This window comes from Micropterus salmoides, unplaced genomic scaffold, assembly GCF_014851395.1.
Source record: "Micropterus salmoides isolate LMB-PRFRI ecotype aquatic unplaced genomic scaffold, ASM1485139v1 Ms_hic_scaffold_10, whole genome shotgun sequence".
Classification (NCBI taxonomy): Eukaryota; Metazoa; Chordata; class Actinopteri; order Centrarchiformes; family Centrarchidae; genus Micropterus; species Micropterus salmoides.
The window spans coordinates 5,255,087-5,273,901 of record NW_024040041.1 but is presented as its reverse complement, the minus strand read 5'-3'; the positions used below and the strand labels follow the sequence as shown (position 1 = coordinate 5,273,901).

The 18,815-nt window shown below is 40.5% G+C and overlaps 2 protein-coding genes across 2 annotated transcripts in view; both read left to right on the top strand.

Moving 5' to 3' along the window:
- Positions 1-14,543, top strand: part of LOC119896419 (immunoglobulin superfamily member 1-like) — a 71,794-nt gene extending 57,251 nt beyond the window's left edge. The window contains exons 6-10 of the mRNA XM_038709847.1: positions 8,286-8,579; positions 8,941-9,234; positions 10,109-10,411; positions 13,480-13,611; positions 13,760-14,543. Coding sequence (XP_038565775.1) covers positions 8,286-8,579; positions 8,941-9,234; positions 10,109-10,411; positions 13,480-13,611; positions 13,760-14,130 — 1,394 coding nt within the window. The 3' untranslated portion in view covers positions 14,131-14,543. The remainder of the gene's footprint in view (positions 1-8,285; positions 8,580-8,940; positions 9,235-10,108; positions 10,412-13,479; positions 13,612-13,759) is intronic.
- Positions 1,167-4,842, top strand: LOC119896443 (putative DMBT1-like protein). The gene is made up of 4 exons (XM_038709880.1): positions 1,167-1,266; positions 1,506-1,541; positions 1,626-1,937; positions 2,354-4,842. The coding sequence occupies exons 1-4, from the start codon at positions 1,215-1,217 to the stop codon at positions 2,671-2,673; spliced, it is 720 nt and encodes a 239-aa protein (XP_038565808.1). The 5' UTR covers positions 1,167-1,214; the 3' UTR covers positions 2,674-4,842.
- Positions 14,544-18,815: the final 4,272 nt, after the last annotated feature.

Genomic DNA, 18,815 nt, shown 5'->3' with positions numbered 1-18,815 from the left:
AGTTCCAAGACAGAGACAGTAATGTCAAAAATGTTCTAACCATAAGCAATCCTTGGTCACCCCTAAAAGTCTGTGATAATCCTTCAGCACATATTCCTCTGATCTTAACTGTAGTCAACAAATCATTCATTTCTTTTTTAACTTAAAAGTGAGGTATAATTTAATGTAAATGAAATTAAACGATTAAATGAATGTTTTGTCGTTGGCTGAATGTGCCCCATAAATTTGATGGTGGATATATTAATTTGAGGATTTTTGCTTCCTATTTGGCAAAAGAGTTGCAGACATTACTCAGAAAGTCCACTGACTCCGGCTGTGCCACGGTTTTCTACCGTCCTTTCAGCAGCTGAGCGTGCAGCCTGTACCAGGTCAGATTTGGGCTTCTACTAACGTCTTCACAGCTCTCAGTGAACATGTTTTGTTCTGTTGTCTGCAGGCTGCATATCCCACAATAAGGATTTCAGAATCCAAGCATTTTGCTGACATGTTTAGATTTTTGTTGATTCTGTAATCAGTGCTTGCTTTTTGTGCTTCTGCTATGATTAAGTATTAATTAATTAAGTTTATCTATGCCTTTCTGTTTCTGACTTTCTGCCCATTTTGATCTGCTCTGCAGAGCGGAGAACTGTTTCTGGGACGCGCTGAGGCCTCGTCTGGTAGACTCACAAGCATTAACTATGGCCGCAAATAGCTCTGGCAACCGCTGCGCAGCCGTAATCCTGTCAGATTCAGTGGCATTTGGCTGCCCACATCCAACTTTTCAGTGAGGTACCAACTCCTTTCACTTCTTGCAGACTCGTGTGTCTCATAAAATCAGATCACAGTTGGAAAAATACCAGTGACTACTTTATTATTTTTTTAAAGAATTAGATGCTACATAAAAACAGATAGCTATTACCTCTAAATGTATTCACTTAGTGCTGTGCATGGGTTTATACTCAGAATGGAAACATATCTGGTGGAGATAAAGATCTTTGTGTTGCTCAACAACAATTTCGATATCCAGAAGTGATAGAAGTGATGCTTCAGAGCTGCAGCTTTTGGTTGGTGGTTTAGAGCTTCTCACTTTTAGTAGGCTACTCTTTAGTTTTGTTGAAAAAAATCACCAGAAAGAAGAAGTGTTTCAGGAAGGGCAAGCTGTTTTAAATGTTTCTGTGCACTGCATTTTTTAGTTCATCTGTGCTGGTACTGATAATTGACACAGAGCAGCCGTCATGTCAGCTATGGGGAGCATACAGCAGAGAAACCTTCACTATTTGGCCCTTAGTAAGACCGACTTTCTAAAATTTTATCCACAAAATTTCCAAAATCTTTGAAAAGCAGTTTTTTTTTTGTTAAGCAGAGTTATTGTATTGTATAGAACAGAATCCTCTCAAGGCCAATTTTTCATTTAAATTTTCATTGAAATTAACAAGGGAATCTAAAACAGAAGCAAGGCAAACTTTAATTCTGCACTTTTCAGTTTACTGAATGTAATGAGCCATGTCATTTCTTCTGTTCCACAGTCTTTTTCCTCCTGACCGCTTCTTCACCTGCTGCAGGTCAGTTCATTCTCCTGTGTCATGCATAAAGTATTTTTAGTTTTCAGTTTACTTGTGTTTAAAAAATTCTTACATGCCTGATAGGTGTCATCAAACTAGCTGGGTCCGGGTCTACTCGGTGCTCTGGGAGAGTTGAAATCTATCACAACAACGCCTGGGGAACAGTCTGTGATGACCGCTGGGACTTAAATGATGCTGAGGTGGTGTGCAGGGAGCTGGGCTGTGGTGCAGCACTGAATGCCACTCAGTCGGCTCATTTTGGTCAAGGAACCGGTCAAATCTGGCTTGATGAGGTGGCCTGTTCAGGAAGTGAAAGGTCTCTAACTGAGTGTCGGCACGGAGGATTTGGGTCACACGACTGTAACCACGGTGAGGATGCTGGTGTGGTCTGTTCAGGTGAGAAAACATTTCAGATAAAGTATTTTGAATAAATGTATCCTTTTCTGTGTATTTTAGCAGCTCTGTCACCGAGTCATTGTGGTGTGAAATGTAACACTGTTCAGATGCAGCACTATATGAGCTTCTAACCACACCCTGCAGAATGCTTTTAGAATTGAAGAGCAGAATAACAAGTGGGAAATGTTGCTCAATACAGTAAATGAAACTATAATGTAGGTGATGAAGTTCATCGAGTGTTTGATCTACTGTGAAAAGTGTTTTATATTTCTCACAGTCTGTATGGGTGATGCAAAGTATAATGAATCATAACCTTTGCCAAATTTGTCTTACAGTAAAGATTTCTGTCATGACTAAATGACAAACAAACACATGTTCTATCCAGCACTGATTTGTCTTCTGTGTTCTGAGACTAGGTATCAGACTAGCTGGGTCTGGGTCTACTCAGTGCTCTGGAAGAGTTGAAATTTATTACAACAACACCTGGGGAACAGTCTGTGATGACAGCTGGGACTTAAATGATGTTGAGGTGGTGTGCAGGGAGCTGGTCTGTGGTGCAGCACTGAATGCCACTCAGTCGGCTCATTTTGGTCAAGGAACTGGTCAAATCCGGCTTGATGATGTGGGCTGTTCAGGAAGTAAAAGGTCTCTGAGTGTCGGCACGGAGGATTCACACATTCCTCAAATCATCAACCATCCACATAAGCAGAATGCACTACAAAAGAGACAAAAATAGAGTCTACATCCATGCTAGTGACTCTGTGAGGCTGTAATGATCATTATAAAGAAAAACAAACTGTCTGATGATTATAAATTCACAAATACCATGAATGGCTATGTCAAATTGCATGGTAATCCATCCAACGGTTGTCATGACATCTCAGTCTGAACCACAAATGTCCACCTGCTGATCATATTAGAAGGAAAGTCAAGGTGCTATGTTATTTCCTCTGGGAAACATGAATGTCTGGACTAAACTCTTGCCTGTCCTTCTCGTAGATGTGGAGATATTTCAATTAATAAATTACATTTCTGACCTGGCTGAAAAGTAAGTTATAGTCCACATATTAACCACATTTCAGGGTAATCTAGTTGTTGTAGAGAATATGAACCAAAGTGGTGGACTGACAGACTGACATAGCCAGCCACAGAGCCAAGCTGCGAGCATGGCTAAAAATACACCACATAGAGTGAAAGTGCAAACATAAGAAGAAACACTCCAAATTAATTAATAGAAAATACCAAAACACATCCGAATCAAAAGTAAACCGAGAGACATAGAGTAACATACAGTATATTGGTCCAAACTGAAGTCACATTGTCTTAACTCTTCACACAGTCCGCAAAACAGAAGTGTAAGTGGACCAAACTGTGAACCATTTTTCATTGCTTTAACACAAGATGCATTCTATGACCACTTTCTCCAAATCCCATTAAGTCTTTTCTCATTACTACTCCACCACCTGCAAAACACTATATCTGCAGCACATTTTTCAATAGCTAACACACTGTGTCCAAAACTGTTAAAATACAGTCAAGACAGAAAGATGGCAAATGTCTCCATTTCTGCATCAACCAGACTGAAATATATGGAAAGACAGTTTACATAAATCTACTAGAACTGTGTGAAGTGTTTTGAAAAAAGTGTGGTTTAGCAGGAAATGTGCATGCATTTTAGCAGGATTGTTTCAGGGTGTTGGTACATGAATTACAGGGTGCTGTCATTGTGTCTCAAGTACCAGTGTTTTTTTTACAACTGCTAACATCTTTTTCCAACACCTTTGTCCAATCTGTAGTCACATTTTCAAAGCTCTAAACACAGGTAGCTCCACATCGGTTTGTTCATACCATACCATTAACACAATTCATGTTGTTTTCACACAATATGCAGTCAATTAACCCATTTATAAAATGCTAAGTTATTCTTAGCATGAGTGCGCGCTCACGTGGGTGCATTGATATTGACTACCAGCTATATACAGCGTGCTAGCCTCGAAAATCCAGCTGTATTATAACATTAACTTAGCTCTCCTTATTAGCTAGGCTCTTTACATGCTTGCTAATAACTTTTTTTAAGCGGGGTCTCCGACATTGACAGTGTTATGTTGGACAGATTTGTGCAGCTGTGTTCCATGAGGGAGAGAGAGAGAGAGGTACGGGTGAGTGAGAGAGTGAGAGGGACGAGCGAGAGGAAGTGCTGCGTGAATGCGCTACGGCGCCCTGCAATCAAATACGATAAAAAAAAAAAAAAAGAAGAAAGAATCTAAAATCAATGTGGGGCGGTCAGCGTTGATATTGTGGCGGGCCACCACAAATAAATGAACGTATGGGAAACACTGTAATGGATCTACTGACGGCGTTTGTTGGAGGAGCGAAGTTGCCAAGAAGGAACATAAAAGTATTTGACAGTATTTTTACACATTTTGAACTAAAAGCCACATAGGTTGGATTAATTGTTGATCACTGGCTGCAATTTCATGTTGCTAATAAAGCTTTTACTTCTGTAGTTCTGTCACTTACATATTTTTCCTACTCTACATTCTATAAAGTAAAGCTGACACTTTTACATAGTTTATTGCCAAAAAGGCAGACAATCGACCCTCAAGTCAAAAATGTAGGGTGGTTTACAGTAAAAGGAAACTGAATTAAAAAAAACAATGGATTTCATCGTCTACTGTATGCAGGTAGAGCTGAAACATGAAAAGTAATGCAGTTTTTGTAATTTAAAAAGAAACTTTGTTATTGTTAGAAATAGTACTTTGAACAAAAGTACAACAAAAATATTAAAGATTTTATAAATAAGGGTCAAATTTATAAAACTACAGAAAACATTTTAAAATATCTGATTGATTATAAATTACAGAGTACTACTACTAATGAAAATTAAAGCCCCCCTGCAGCCAGTTTTAACTGCCGTTTTTTGTTAACGTTCTTTCTCAAACAGAGAATGGGGGGTGTGGTTAATAATCGGACGTAATACATTACCATGACAACCAAAAACTGACCGGCTGGAGTGTTCACAAATGAAATGCTGTGTTAACATCACTACACTGTAAAGTTTAGTACATTGTACTGTCTGGCATCAGCTGTTATTAATCATACAGGCGATGGTCCGCACTGTACATGAGAACTCACACTACGTTTATGGTGCGCTTACTTTACCGCGGGGGTGTGGGGGGTCCCTCCGACGATGCATCGGTAAAACGGCCCTCAGTAAAATGCATGTTGCAGACTGTATTATAAGACGGTGGCAGGTGAAAGTGCGACGCATTTTCTGTCATCTGTTCTCCAACACCGCACGCATAAATGCCATAATGAAAATGAACAGCACACTAAACCAAGAGGAGAAACTAAAAAATAAAATGAAGACCCTCTGTTAGCTAAATTTCTGCAATAACTACACTAGCTAACTACACCTGGCTAACTACAACCAAGTTACCTTAGCTAACTAAACTAGAAAGACAAACCAACAATCAACACATGGCGTTCACTTCTCTAATTTCTCTAAAGAATACACCGTGAACGCCTTGTTATGTAACACATTTATATATAATGTTGGACTTGCCCTGAAAGCAACTTCGTCCAGCGTCCAAGACCTGATGCGACACCAGCAAGTGCCGTTAAGTGGACCCACTTAATGATGTAATGTGACTCGAAGAGTATTTATATAAAAATGTAATGTCAAAAACTGAGGCGCAGCCTTGCTCTGTTTGGGACTGTGAGCTGCACTTTATCAGATGAGCTGAAGTTAACGTGTGTGGATTTGTGTGCCTGATCACAGGTTAGTTTCGTTTTGGTGAAAAGGTGCAACACTCACATTTAAAGAATATACTTACAAAAGACACAAACGAGGAGGGAAGACTAAATCATGTGTGTTGACTCAGCAGGGATGATATTAAATTACTTGACTACAGGTAAAACATATTTAAGCACAATAAAGAATGCCCGAGAGTCTCACTGCATTATATTCTATCATATTTATATATTTTGAATTGTTACCTAGTTCCTAAATTTTTTCCTAAAATTATTAAAATCCATAGGGTCAAGATTGAGTTTTTTAATAAGAGGCTGAACCACAGCATGTTTAAAAGTGGATGGAAAAATTCCATTTATAAGAGAGCTATTTATTATAGACAAAAGGCTAGGAGCAACAACATCTAAAATCTCTTTTAAAAGACGCGAGGGGACAGTGTCTGTAGGAGCAAAAGTAGGCTTCATGAGTGAGGCTATATCGATCAGTTCAGAAAAGGCCACAAGCTGAAAATAATTTAAAGAGACAGGGCATGGGACTATGATCTAATGATGTCAACCTTATCAATAATAAACCTCAAGAACTTCTCTGTAATTTCAGAGGTAGCATCAGGGAGTGCAGTAGCATAGTTTAGTGTAGTGTTATTACACTGAACAAGGTCTTAGGGCTGTGTGCATTTCTAGCAATGATATGAGAGAAATACTTTGCTTTTGAGACTTTGACCAGGCATTGGTAAGATGTTATGCGGTTTCTCAATATTTCGTAGGACACTTGCAGTTTATTCTTTTTCAGTTCCTCTCTGCCTTCCTGCATTCCTGCCTAAGGGCACGGGTCTCACTATTAAGCCAAGGCTGAGCTTTGACTTTGGATCTCTTAAGCTTGAGTGGGGCAATGGTGTCAAGGATGTCTGTGACAGTGGTATTAAACAGAGTGACTAGTGCCTCTTTGCCCATGTCTCTGTAAGTTTAGCAAAAGGCGAAGTCATAAAGGCATCAGAGAATAGCCTAGCTGTGGAGTAATTAAGTGCCGGAACATAGCGATCTGGCATTTTAGGTTTTGGTAAAGGACATGAGAGTGAGGCAGGAAAGATGACAGGTTTATGATCAGATAAGATAGTATCATCCAGCTCAACAAAACCTAATGATAAAACCAGATGATGTGTATGTCCACGAGTTGCAGAAACTGGCTAACCAACTTTAACCGACTTTGAAGGGCAACAGACATGAATGTTAAAATAACCAAGGATGAAAATGTTGTCAAAGTTGGGCACAAACAATAATAAAAAGCTAGAAAATTTGTGAAGAAATTCCTTATTGTTCTCCTCCTCCTCCACCTCCTTATCGTCCTCCTATTCCATTTCCTCTTTCAACTCCTACTGTTCCTCTTCCTTTAGCTCTTCCTTCTCTCCATATTGCTCTTCTTACTCCTCCTCCTCCTCCTCCTCTCTGGTGTCCTCTCTCTGTCTTCCTTCAGATTTCTCTAGATCCATTGTTCCTAAACTGAATGAACTGACTCTGGCCCTTTTATCTTTCTATTGAAGCTTCTGATTGGCGTGTTATCGTGTTTGTGTTTCCACCTGGGTAGCTGTGTGCTAATCGAGCTCAACCTGTGCTGATTGAGTGAACAATATTGAATGTTAGTATTTTCTCAACGATAGGCAATGAGAAATGAAAGGATTTGTTTGTAGAGTTTAGAGAAATGGGCGTGCTTTTTGAATAATGGAGTTAAGTTTTAGTTCAATAGACTGGTTATAGTGTTCAAGCAATTGAGAAAAAATAAGGTTTTTTGGCAAATGACTTGAAGGAAAATTTATGTGGAGATATGTATGAAAAATATATTGAATATAAAAAGATGTACATCTTTTATCTGGTATAAAAATGGGTTTATGGTATTTTCAAGCCTAGTGGGCGGGGCTACGGGCTTTAAAAGTGCCGGCCTTGGGCCCTTTGAAGTGAGTCTTGGCTTGGTTACAGAGGAAGTAACAGCTAGTGGACTGCCAGATTGGGTAGCACATTGTTTTTGTGTCCAAACATGTGTTGAGTTATTGAAGAACTCCCCTTTCCAAATTATTTTGTCAACATATAGAGTATTCTATTTGTTTATTTGTTGTCAGTTGTCTTTTCTTTTTGCACTATATCTTCACTGTTTGCACCTTGGCAGACCGGCGTAATAAATAACACCACTATATTTCACAGTGTTTTCCCAAATTTTTTGAAGACTTTGTTTGAGTCCCAGCAACACTCTGCTTGTCACTTTTAGTAGTTTGCATTAATACGCTCCATTGAATTAAATTGAATTACATTACATGAATACATTTCTGTTCCCCTTCTCTCTCTCTCTCTCTCTCTCTCTCTCTCTCTCTCTCTCTCTGTAACATTAATTTAATTTCCATCTGTAACAGAGATGCTTGGTCACCAAAGCCAGGCAGTGTCTGACCTGCGCCCAACCCAGGTGTCTATGTGCATCAGTTTGCACCTGCCTGCAACAGTGTTTCTGTGCGGTGTGAAGTGACGTGTCTACTACATGCTTATTGAAAAAAGACAGGCAAAGTCAAATATCTAAACAAATTCATTAATATTATAGTGTTGTTTTTTCAGTAAGTCTTCCAAAGCCCAGCATCTCCATGAATCCTGCTGGTGAGGTTACCTGGGGTCAGGACGTCAGCATCACTTGTTCCATCTCAACTCAGCATTTAGGTGGAACATTCCTCCTGCAGCAGACCTCAGGCTCATTCAGAAAGACCCAAACATCAAGTACCAACTCTGCTACCTTCATTATACCTAAAGTGAACTTTGATAACGAAGGATCGTACCAGTGTCAGTATCAGACAAGTGTTTCAAGTGAAAAAGTCAGCTCCCCTTTAAGTGACTCTGTCAGACTCTCTGTTACTGGTAAGGAAATGAATCTGTTTCATTCACTTGTTTAAATAAATAGTTCAACATGTTGGGAAATAAACAATTTTGTTCTTATATTGAGAGTTAGATAAGACTGATCCTCATCTCATAGCTGTCCTTTAAATATGAAGCCACAGCCAGCAGCTAGTCAGTGTAGCTTAGCATAAAGACTGGAAACCAGGAAACAGCAGTAACTTACTGAAGGCAACCAGAGGGGAACGAAAAACTTAAAAGGCTTATTTCCCTTAATGGTGAACTATTCCTTGGGCATAAATAAAATTTAGCGAACTATAAAAGCAGAAAAACGTGTAACTCAAAGTCAGTCCATTTACTGCTCTAATATTGTGTTGTTTTTCAGTGAGACTTCCAAAGCCCAACATCTCCATGAATCCTGCTGGTGAGGTTACCTGGGGTCAGGACGTCAGCATCACTTGTTTGATCTCAACTCAGCATTTAGGTGGAACATTCCTCCTGCAGCAGACCTCAGGCTCATTCAGAACGACCAAAACATCAAGTACCAACTCTGCTACCTTCATTATACCTAAAGTGAACTTTGATAACGAAGGATCGTACCAGTGTCAGTATCAGACAAGTGTTTCAAGACGAAACTTCAGCTCCCCTTTAAGTGACTCTGTCAGACTCTCTGTTACTGGTAAGACAAATAAATATAATGTAAACACAACAAATAAGTAGAGAGTAGCATTGCATTAATTTAAAAAAAGAAAAAAGTACAGTAATATGGTGAGACCATTAAATCTTTGCCACAATTTTGCGGTGGTGTAACAACTAGCACCTGCTTTGAACTAACCTTTAACTTCACTTTTCACTATATCAGAAATAAGATGTGAATGAGTGAAAAGGTCAGGTGAAGGGAAATGCAGGGCAGCAGGGAGTGAAAGGGTCTGTAATGTCAGGGAGAGTGAACCTGCTGAAGTCGTGACAGCCACTGTGTTTATCTTGACTAAATCACGAGCAAATTACATCCTGATGCTACAAAATAAGCACACACACCCCCACAAACATCAGACTGGTCCATTAAGGTCCATAATAACTGAGATCTTTGTAGCGCTGCATTGGCTACATGACATTTTAGAAATATAATAATAATAGAAATGGCGCCCAATGAGCTAGGTGAAAACAACCTCAAAATGGTCACAACAACAGCTAGGTGACCTAGTCTTAATTTTATTTACAACACAGTTAAATTTCAAACAAAACAACACAACAGCACAGGGGTGGTTTTCCGAACAATTTATTCTCAGCGATGCACTGTGAAATAATAATAAAATATAGCCCAGTATCTTGAAATATAACGTTCAATCAATCAAATTCAGAGATTTCAGACATTTCTGGTACTGTAGATTCCTTAATAAGAGTATTTACAACATCATGGTGGGAGATAAAAAAATACAGTTAAATTTAAACATTAAATATATTGTGGGAAAGAAATTGGTTTTCTGGTCAAACATTTCTGTGGTGTGTTTTTGCTGGAAACATTTGGACTCTCTTTGTCCTTTTTTACCCAGTGAGTCTGCAGCCGCCCAGCATCTCCCTGACGTCTCCTAACAGAGGTTCAGAGGTCACCAGGGGGGACAGCTTTGTCTTCACCTGCTCCACTTCCTCCCACTATCCCACTGGTGTTTTCTTCCTCATCTTCTCTGGCTCCAACATCACTGACCCCAAGCCAGCAGTCAACCACTCAGCCTCCTTTAACTTCCCTGCTGCTGAGTACGAACACCAGGGCAACTACAGCTGTGTGTATGAAGTCACATGGTCTACACGGAAATACACTTCTCCCACGGCTGCACCAATTATTGTTGTCATCAAAAGTAAGTAGAATGGAGAATTTAAACTAACTGTTGCTATATTTTATAAATTCTGTTTGCACATTAGCACATCATTCTTGACCTTGGAAACAAAATTTGTCTAAACAATCTCTTGGCAAGGTCTATTTAGTAACTGTTTGGAAGCTGATTATATGAAACAAATGTGTTATTTAATATGCTTTGCCAATTAATGTTAGATGTTTAAATCAGCTGTCCATTTGTCTGTTAAAAGAGACAGCACTGTGTCTATAAGAGTTTATATATTTGTGATGGCTTCAGTTAGGTCAGTTTTCATATTGTGGAGGAGTTTGACTATCAAAGGTACCAGTATCTATTGTCTTATCTATTGATGCTTTCTTTCAGTTGAATGTATTGGTAATAACAAGGTATGGTTGTAATGAACAAGCCATCACAGTGGTGGCCCTTGACTGGCTACACTGGAGTATAGCATGGGGTCTTTCACAATGTTAGGACTGCTGGAACTGTAGATAAGATGAGAAGTAATTTTAAAAAGATAATTGGGTTGTGGCTAGTTTTGGTAGGGAGACGTTCCTGAGAAAATCTTCTGGTGTAGAGTGATGATAAGGAGTGTGGAGATCTGAATACAAAGTTTTAAATAAATGTTTATTGAATTTTGATCAATGCATTATGTTACCAGAGGAAAATGCTTGATGTGATTATTCTCTTTCAGTCGGTTTTCTAGTTTATTGTCAGTTTTGTTTCTGAGCTCAAAATGTTGCTGATGGAGTTTTAAAAGGTAGTGTTAAGTTTTGTTGCTGTATATGAGATAGTAAGCGATTGTACAGAGAGATTGTTGATATTGGAACTCAACCGCCTAACAATTACTCCCCTTAGTTATTTGAAATAGCTTTTACAAAAATACAGTGACTGACCAGAGGACTGTTCAGACCTTTTCCTCTTTGGCTGTTTCTCAGCCCTCTCTCCTTCTGGACAGTGCCTAGAATCCACTCCCACTGCATGAGCGCTACTGCCACCTGTTGCTCATTGTAATAATGGCTTAAACTGAAGAAGACCCTTGTCCCATTAAAATTATTAACTTTATCATTGACTTTAATAATAAAACATAATAATATACTATGTTATACGACTAATACTATACCAATTTTATGCAGTTTACAAAAGTTGTGATGCTAATTGCATTAAGCGCTTTAACATGTTAGCAGGTGTAGCATATTTCATACCAGTGTGGCTAAAGCTACTGTAAGACATTCAGTACGGATTATTTAGGCATTGGAAAATGCAGCCTATGGGCTGACATACCGTTATCTTCTAGCCTCCACTCTACATCGAGCCTCTTCTAAAGTATTTTTTTCATGTCCAGACAAATATATTCTTCTCGTCAGACATTGTAAGAGTCTCAGACCCAGCGTAACATGTGACGTCTCAGGGTCAGTCAGCGTCATAATAAACAAATACATGTATAGTAATTATAAGTAATACTTGGTTAGCTTTAGGCAACAAAAATACTTAGCTCGTTTTAGAAAAAGATAATGGTTTGCAAAATAAGTATGTAATTGCGTAATGTAGCTATGTAGCATATATGTGATGTATATGACATAAGTTAACTTATGTCATATACGTCACATGTATGTTACATAGCTACATTACTGTGTGTTTGTGTGTGAATTATGGAAGAATCTGATTCATAGAATTGGATTAGAGGTGAGGCAGTATGTGCTTGCATGATGTGATTTACAGTAAGCAGGGAAATGTATTGAGATTGTGGTCCAGGAAAGCATTGTTGCAATCATGTGGTGTAAATCCTGTATGAAGGTGGATGTATAACGTTACAGGTGTTGATCATATGGGTTTCTGGGGGCAGATGCCGATAGGCTATTAAAGTGAAAAAGAAATGCTTTTTAAATGCTATAATTTAACCGCTCATTGATGCTCATCCACTAATAAACATTGCATTAACTAGGTTTTTGGCTAATTTGATTTAGCAATGGGCAGCGTTAGCTGTTGTAAGCGATATTAGAGAATATTTAAGTAAATCAGTAAGTCAGTGATGAACTAGAGAGAAATGATGGGACTTTGCTAGAACTGCCGCACTGTTTCAGAAATAAATCCACAACCACGTTTGTCAGCAGTGTAGCCTCCACCACCCAACTACCGTAACATTAAACACACTGCTGTGACCCGGGAGGAAACCGGGAGAGGTCAATGAAAAACGGACGGGTCGGTGTGGTCATGAGTGTTGTCAGGCTTATTTGGGCTAATAGTAGAAGTGACGAGTGCTATTTTTATTATTTAAGTAATGTATTTCACGTGACAAATTACTGACTCATCGTGAACTCTGTTGTTGGGTCTGAATACTGACCGAGACTCTGGTCAGCTGATTGTTTTGTTTTGTGGTGGATTTGTGGGGCTGCAATCAACAGGGGAGTTGCAGAGCGCCTTCTGGTGAAACTATGCAACACTCATGACATAATAGAAAGATTTGTCTTGGCTGTTATAAACGCAGATACCAATTTACATGCAATTAGCTCATATTGTCTGATAAATCGATCCTGAATAAACTAGATGTGTTTCCAACAAATAATACCCTATAATCCATAACCTTAATTGTGCGCATGTGTGGGTCTTAGGGTGAGGGCTGCTCTGTCACATTTCTTCAGTCCCCTTAGTTCCAGTGAAAGGAACTGTTAATGTCATGCTCCCAGCTTTGTGGAAACAGTTTGGCCACTTCCTGTTCCAACATGACTGCCACCAGTGCACAAAGCAAGGTCCATAAAGACATGGATGAGCGAGTTTGACGTGGAGAACTTGACTGGCCTGCACAGAGTCCTGACCCCAACACGACAGAACACCTTTGGGATGAATTAGAGCAGAGACTGCGAGCCAGGCCTTCTTGTCCAACATCTGTGCCTGACCTCACAAATGCACTTCTAGAAGAATTGTCAAAAACACATTCCTAAACTTTGTGGACAGCATTATAGCTGCAAAGGGTGGGCCATCTCTATGTTAAACCTTACGGATTAAGAAGAGGATGTCATTAACCTTCATGTGCATGTAAAGGCAGGCGACCCAAAACGTGTTTTCTCTCCTAGTGCCTTTGTTGCCGCTGATCTCCTCAGTAGCAGGTGGGGGTCTGCTGCTGCTCCTGCTGGTCTTGGTGGTTTGTCTGGTTGTCAAGAGAAGACGGCGAGCCAAGCAGCCTGGAACCATCTTCCAAACTCAATGTGTGTGCTCACCAGGACACATAGTACATGACATTAGAAAGTTTCTGTTTTGTTTTTCATTTTCTCAAAATACACTTCCATCCAATATGTGTGTTTTAATTTGATTCTGATAATCATGAAACATTTTGTCCTGATGCTTGTGTTTCAGTGTCTGTCAGAGGCAGTAACGATTATGAAGATGATGAGGAGGAGGAGGATGAGCAGGACTATGTGAATGTTGATTCAGTATACACCAAGGGGAAACTCAAAGAGGAAGCAACAAGCGGGGAAGAAGAGGAGAGTGATGAAGATCATGATTATGAGGAAGCGGGCCCCAGTGCAAATTCTATAAAGGCCACAGTGGTCTGTTTCGGTGTAAATGACAACAGAGAAGGAGAAAGCAGTGATGATGAAGATGACTATGTAAATGTAAACCAAAGCAGTGATGATGATGAAGATGACTATGTAAATGTAACCCAGCCATTTGTTGAACAAACAGTGGACATTTATGGGGAAAATGAGGATTTAAATATGGCATAATGTAAATGTAGGAATAGAACACCTAAAGGATCAGTCAGTTGGTTTCTAGATTCTTAGGTTTGGCATTTACCTACATGAACTACCATCCACTGCTATAGATCTAATTTGTTTATAATATTTTAATAAATTAGATAAGTCAAAAAACAAATCTGTCCGATATGCCTGTAACTTCCTAGTGTTGCCAAGTTATTGTAGGTGTGGCCTGTTAGATATAAACTCTGTGCAAAACACATGCATATCATCTTTCTTTGACGTCCAGGGGCTGAGACCAAAAACTGATTCTGACCTCTGAGGGCTCGCAGCACTGTTAAACACTCTAAAATGTTTTGCAACGCTAGCAGCCTGCTAAACTAATAGGTAGGTAGGTACATTTATTGTCACAATATATCAGGTTATATAATATAATATAAGGGCTCAGGAGGTAGAGCGGGTTGGCCGTTAATCGAAAGGTCGGCGGTTCAATCCCTGGCTCCCCCTGGTTGCGTGTCGAAGTGTCCTTGGGCAAGATACTGAACCCCGAATTGCCCCTGGCGGCTATTCCGCCGTGTATGAGTGAGTGTGAATGTTAGTTTCCGTTTGAGCACTTAGGCTCTGTGTATGAATGTGTGTGACTGGTGAATGCAGATGTAGTGTAAAAGCGCTTTGAGTGGTCGAAAAAGACTAGAAAGGCGCTATACAAGTACGGAGCATTTACATTTATAATGAAATTGAGCTTTGTAACTCCCTTCTGCTATGTAGCAAACAACATACATTAACACAGAAGCAGTTGTAAAAATGGTAAACAGAAATAAACAATATTCAATGATCAAAGGAGCAGTGCTGAGGATGAATTAGAGTTTAAGAGTCTGATAGCTTTGGGGGGAAGAGCTGCTCTGCAGTCTGGTGGTGCGACAGCAGAAACTTCTAGATCTCTTCCAACAGGCTGTGGCTGGGTGGGTACTGTCCTTTAGTATCCTTTGGGCTCTGCGTAGGCACCTCAGCTCACCGATATCACTGATTCTCGGGAGATGGGTACCATTGATCATCTGAGCAGTTTTAATCACCCGCGCATAGAGCCCTCCGGTCCTGGCATTGAACCTATAATGACATTCCCATCAACAACAGCTGTACTAAGCTAATTAGTGCATGTTAACAAAGTAACATTATACCAGCTAAACATCAGCATGTTAGTGTGCTGTGGTTAGCATTTAGCTCACAGCAGCCTCACAGAGCCAGCAGTGTTGCTCCCAAATTCTTAGTCTGGTTATTTTTGGGAAAAGTATGTTTGTATTTTGTCATCTGACAAAGAGCCAGTTTTGTCTCTTATGACTCCTGGACATTTTTTATATAAAAGCATTGTGCAATTTTTCCTCTGTCTGTGGACAACAATTTTGATATAATGTTATTCTGGTTTATGTAAAACAGTTGTACGTGCAGTATTTTTGTACAGTCAAGGCTGGATTGCTATATTGCAAGTTGCAGCCTCATTATATGTGGTCAATATGAGCCCAACAGCAAATATGACTCGAGGATTATCAAGCTTAATGTGTGCAAAGTGTGCAAAAGTAATTCATGTAGATGTTTAATTCTCCACATAATATATTAAGATCTTAAATATTTACTGCGCTTGATCTTTATATTAAATTAATTTACTGGCTACAACCAAACTTAGCTTCTTTTGTTATTATGAACTACTGACAGTTGTGGATTAGCTCCACACAAAGTCTGGAAATGGGAAAAAATGAATTAATTATTGGAGCCAGGCTAGCTGTCAAACATAATTATTAAATGTACTGATGTATAATGTTTTATTTTAAGCGTTTGAAAGAATAAAACACAATAAAAAAGTATCAGGAACATTATTAAAAATATTAAAAATTATAGACTTGTGTGGTTTTAGGGTTTTAGGTTTAGGTAAATGTTATATAGTATATTGTATTTATGTTGGGGGATATCTTTGTTTTTTTTAAAAACACATTCAGAATTTAAATGTACTGAAAATGTTGTTCTAAATGGAAAATGTTAAATTTATGTGTTTTATGTTGAAAATATAGCTTATTTAACTACTATTTTTTTCGGAGGAGGAACAAACTGGAAAGCCAGAGACAGGAAGTGAAGAGAACATAAACAAGAGGGAAGGAAACTAACACAGTTAAACAGGAAATGAAGAATAAATAACACAATAACAAAAACACAGAGACAGGGATAAATTAAATATAGATACTTAAACAGAAGAGGATGTACAACTCAACAAAACCCAAAACCACAACATCCAGATGACATAATACATACATGAGAATGTATGGAGTAATTTGCTGCAACATGAGCCTGAAGTAAACAGTGTTTTTATATTTCAAATACAGAATGTGTGGACAATGTGAAAATGGTTGCTAGTAACAACAAACCCACAGAGAATGATCAAAAACTCAGATTCAATGATTAGCTCAGTGATTAGTTAGGGGAAGATGAGGATGATGATAGTGATGAGAAATGCGAGGCTTTCTGACATTTGTACTACAAAGCAGGGTTTGGGGTTACACTGCTCCAGAGCAGGTAGTGTTTGAGGTGTACTATCAAGATGGCGCCGCAGACGGCAGCCTCTGGATTACGCTCCGTAGTGCCTTTCGTGTTTTTGTTTATCAACTCTGTTTTCTGCAGTCCCTCTCTGGTTACATTTACCAGAGAAGAGATCTTAAATATTGGACTTTCAACTGCTCTTACTATTCCACCGCTCCTTAACGAACCTGGAACTTTCCCGGAGTTATTAGTTGGAGGAGCGGCAGCTCTGTTTGGGATCCTTCGGAAAACGGTGTAGGGGAAAACGAGCAGGCATGCTGGTTAAACTGAGACAGCGGGGTTTTCCCACTGCGCTCCCTTCAATTCACGATATTCACGAATATCCGCTCTCAAAATGGATGAACTGCTTCTCCTTAACAGAACTAACTCGGACTTTCGCAGATCTGCTGCCCTCTGTTTCACCAAATCCTGGACAGCGCACTTCACCTACCGGGATTTAGAGACATTATTTATGATCTGTAAACCGTTTTATTCACCACAGGACTTTTCCTCGTTTGTTCTGGTTGCTGTTTATATTCCACCTCAGGCCTGTGTTAGTGAGGCCACCTGGCCGACCAGATAACTAAAGTGGAGAAAAAACATCCAGACTCCCTGCTCATTGTTCTTGGTGACTTTAACAAAGCAAACCTCAGTCATGAAACAAAGTACAGACAGCATATTAAGTGTCCCACCAGGGACACTAACACACTGGACCACTGCTACACAACATTAAAGGATGCATATCACTCTGTCCCCCGCGCAGCCTTGGGACTAACTGATCACTGTCTGGTTCATCTTATTCCAACATACAAGCAGCGACTGAAATCTGCTAAACCTGTTGTAAAGAGTGTGAAAAGATGGACCAACGAGTCAAAGCTGGAGTTACAGGCCTGTTCTCTGATCCCTCACCTGCACTCAAGATCTGTGAAGAGGACGTGAGCCACCTCTTCCAAAGGCAGAAGATCTGGAAGGCTGGTGGCCCAGACGGTGTGTCTCCATCCTGCCTGAAAATCTGTGTAGACCAGCTGACCCCCATCTTCACACAGATCTTCAACAGATCACTGGAGCTGTGTGAAGTTCCCTCCTGCTTCAAACGCTCCACAATCATCCCGGTCCCCAAAAAATCCTCCATCTCTGGACTAAATGGCTACAGGCCTGTCGCCCTGACATCTGTGGTCATGAAGTCCTTTGAAAGACTGGTGTTGGCCCACCTGAAGGACATTACAGGCCCCTTGCTGGACCCCCTGCAGGGATATGCTAGGATCCTGTTCGTGGACTTCGGCTCGGTGTTCAACACCATCATCCCGGACATCCTCAGCACCAAACTCACCCAGCTCACTGTGCCAGCCTCCACCTGTCAGTGGATCACAGACTTCCTGACTGACAGGAGTCAGCAGGTGAGGCTGGGAAACATCACATCCAGCACCCGGACTATCAGCACTGGCGCCCCCCAGGGGTGTGTGCTCTCCCCACTGCTCTTCTCCGTCTACACCAACGACTGCACCTCAGGGGACCCATCTGTCAAACTCCTGAAGTTTGATGATGACACAACGGTCATCGGCCTCATCCGGGACGGTGATGAGTCGGCCTACAGACGGGAGGTTGATCAGCTGGCTCTCTGGTGCGGTCAGAACAACCTGCAGCTTAACACACTCAAAACTGTGGAGATGATCGTGGACTTCAGGAGGTGTGTTGTCTCAATCTGGCTGCACTGTGGACACCAAGAACCAGCATGCAGCTAGGTTGAACCAACAGGCACACAGCTCACTCACCTTCTTAGCAGAGGTGAGAGCAAGGCGCAGGGCTGTACAAGAGATAGCAGGACTGCTCCAGGGGCTCATAAGGTGCAGATATTAGAGCCACCAACATGAGCAGCAAGTCCTACTGAGGCGACGAGAGACACGATACCAGTCGCTGTCTTCTCACACCCTGCAGAAAGCGCATCACGAGGGAGTGGGTGAAGACTGTTCTGTCATCAAACCCCCTGTGACAGGAGAGATAGCTGCAGCGCGACAGCCCCTTCTCCATCAGACCTTGCAGGAAAGAGAAACGGGACGCAAACAGCAGCCCTTCTGGCAATTGCACATGTGTAACGTGTCCATCCCAAGGGTGGGTGGTCCTGTGGCTGAATTGAGAACCACAGCAGGCAG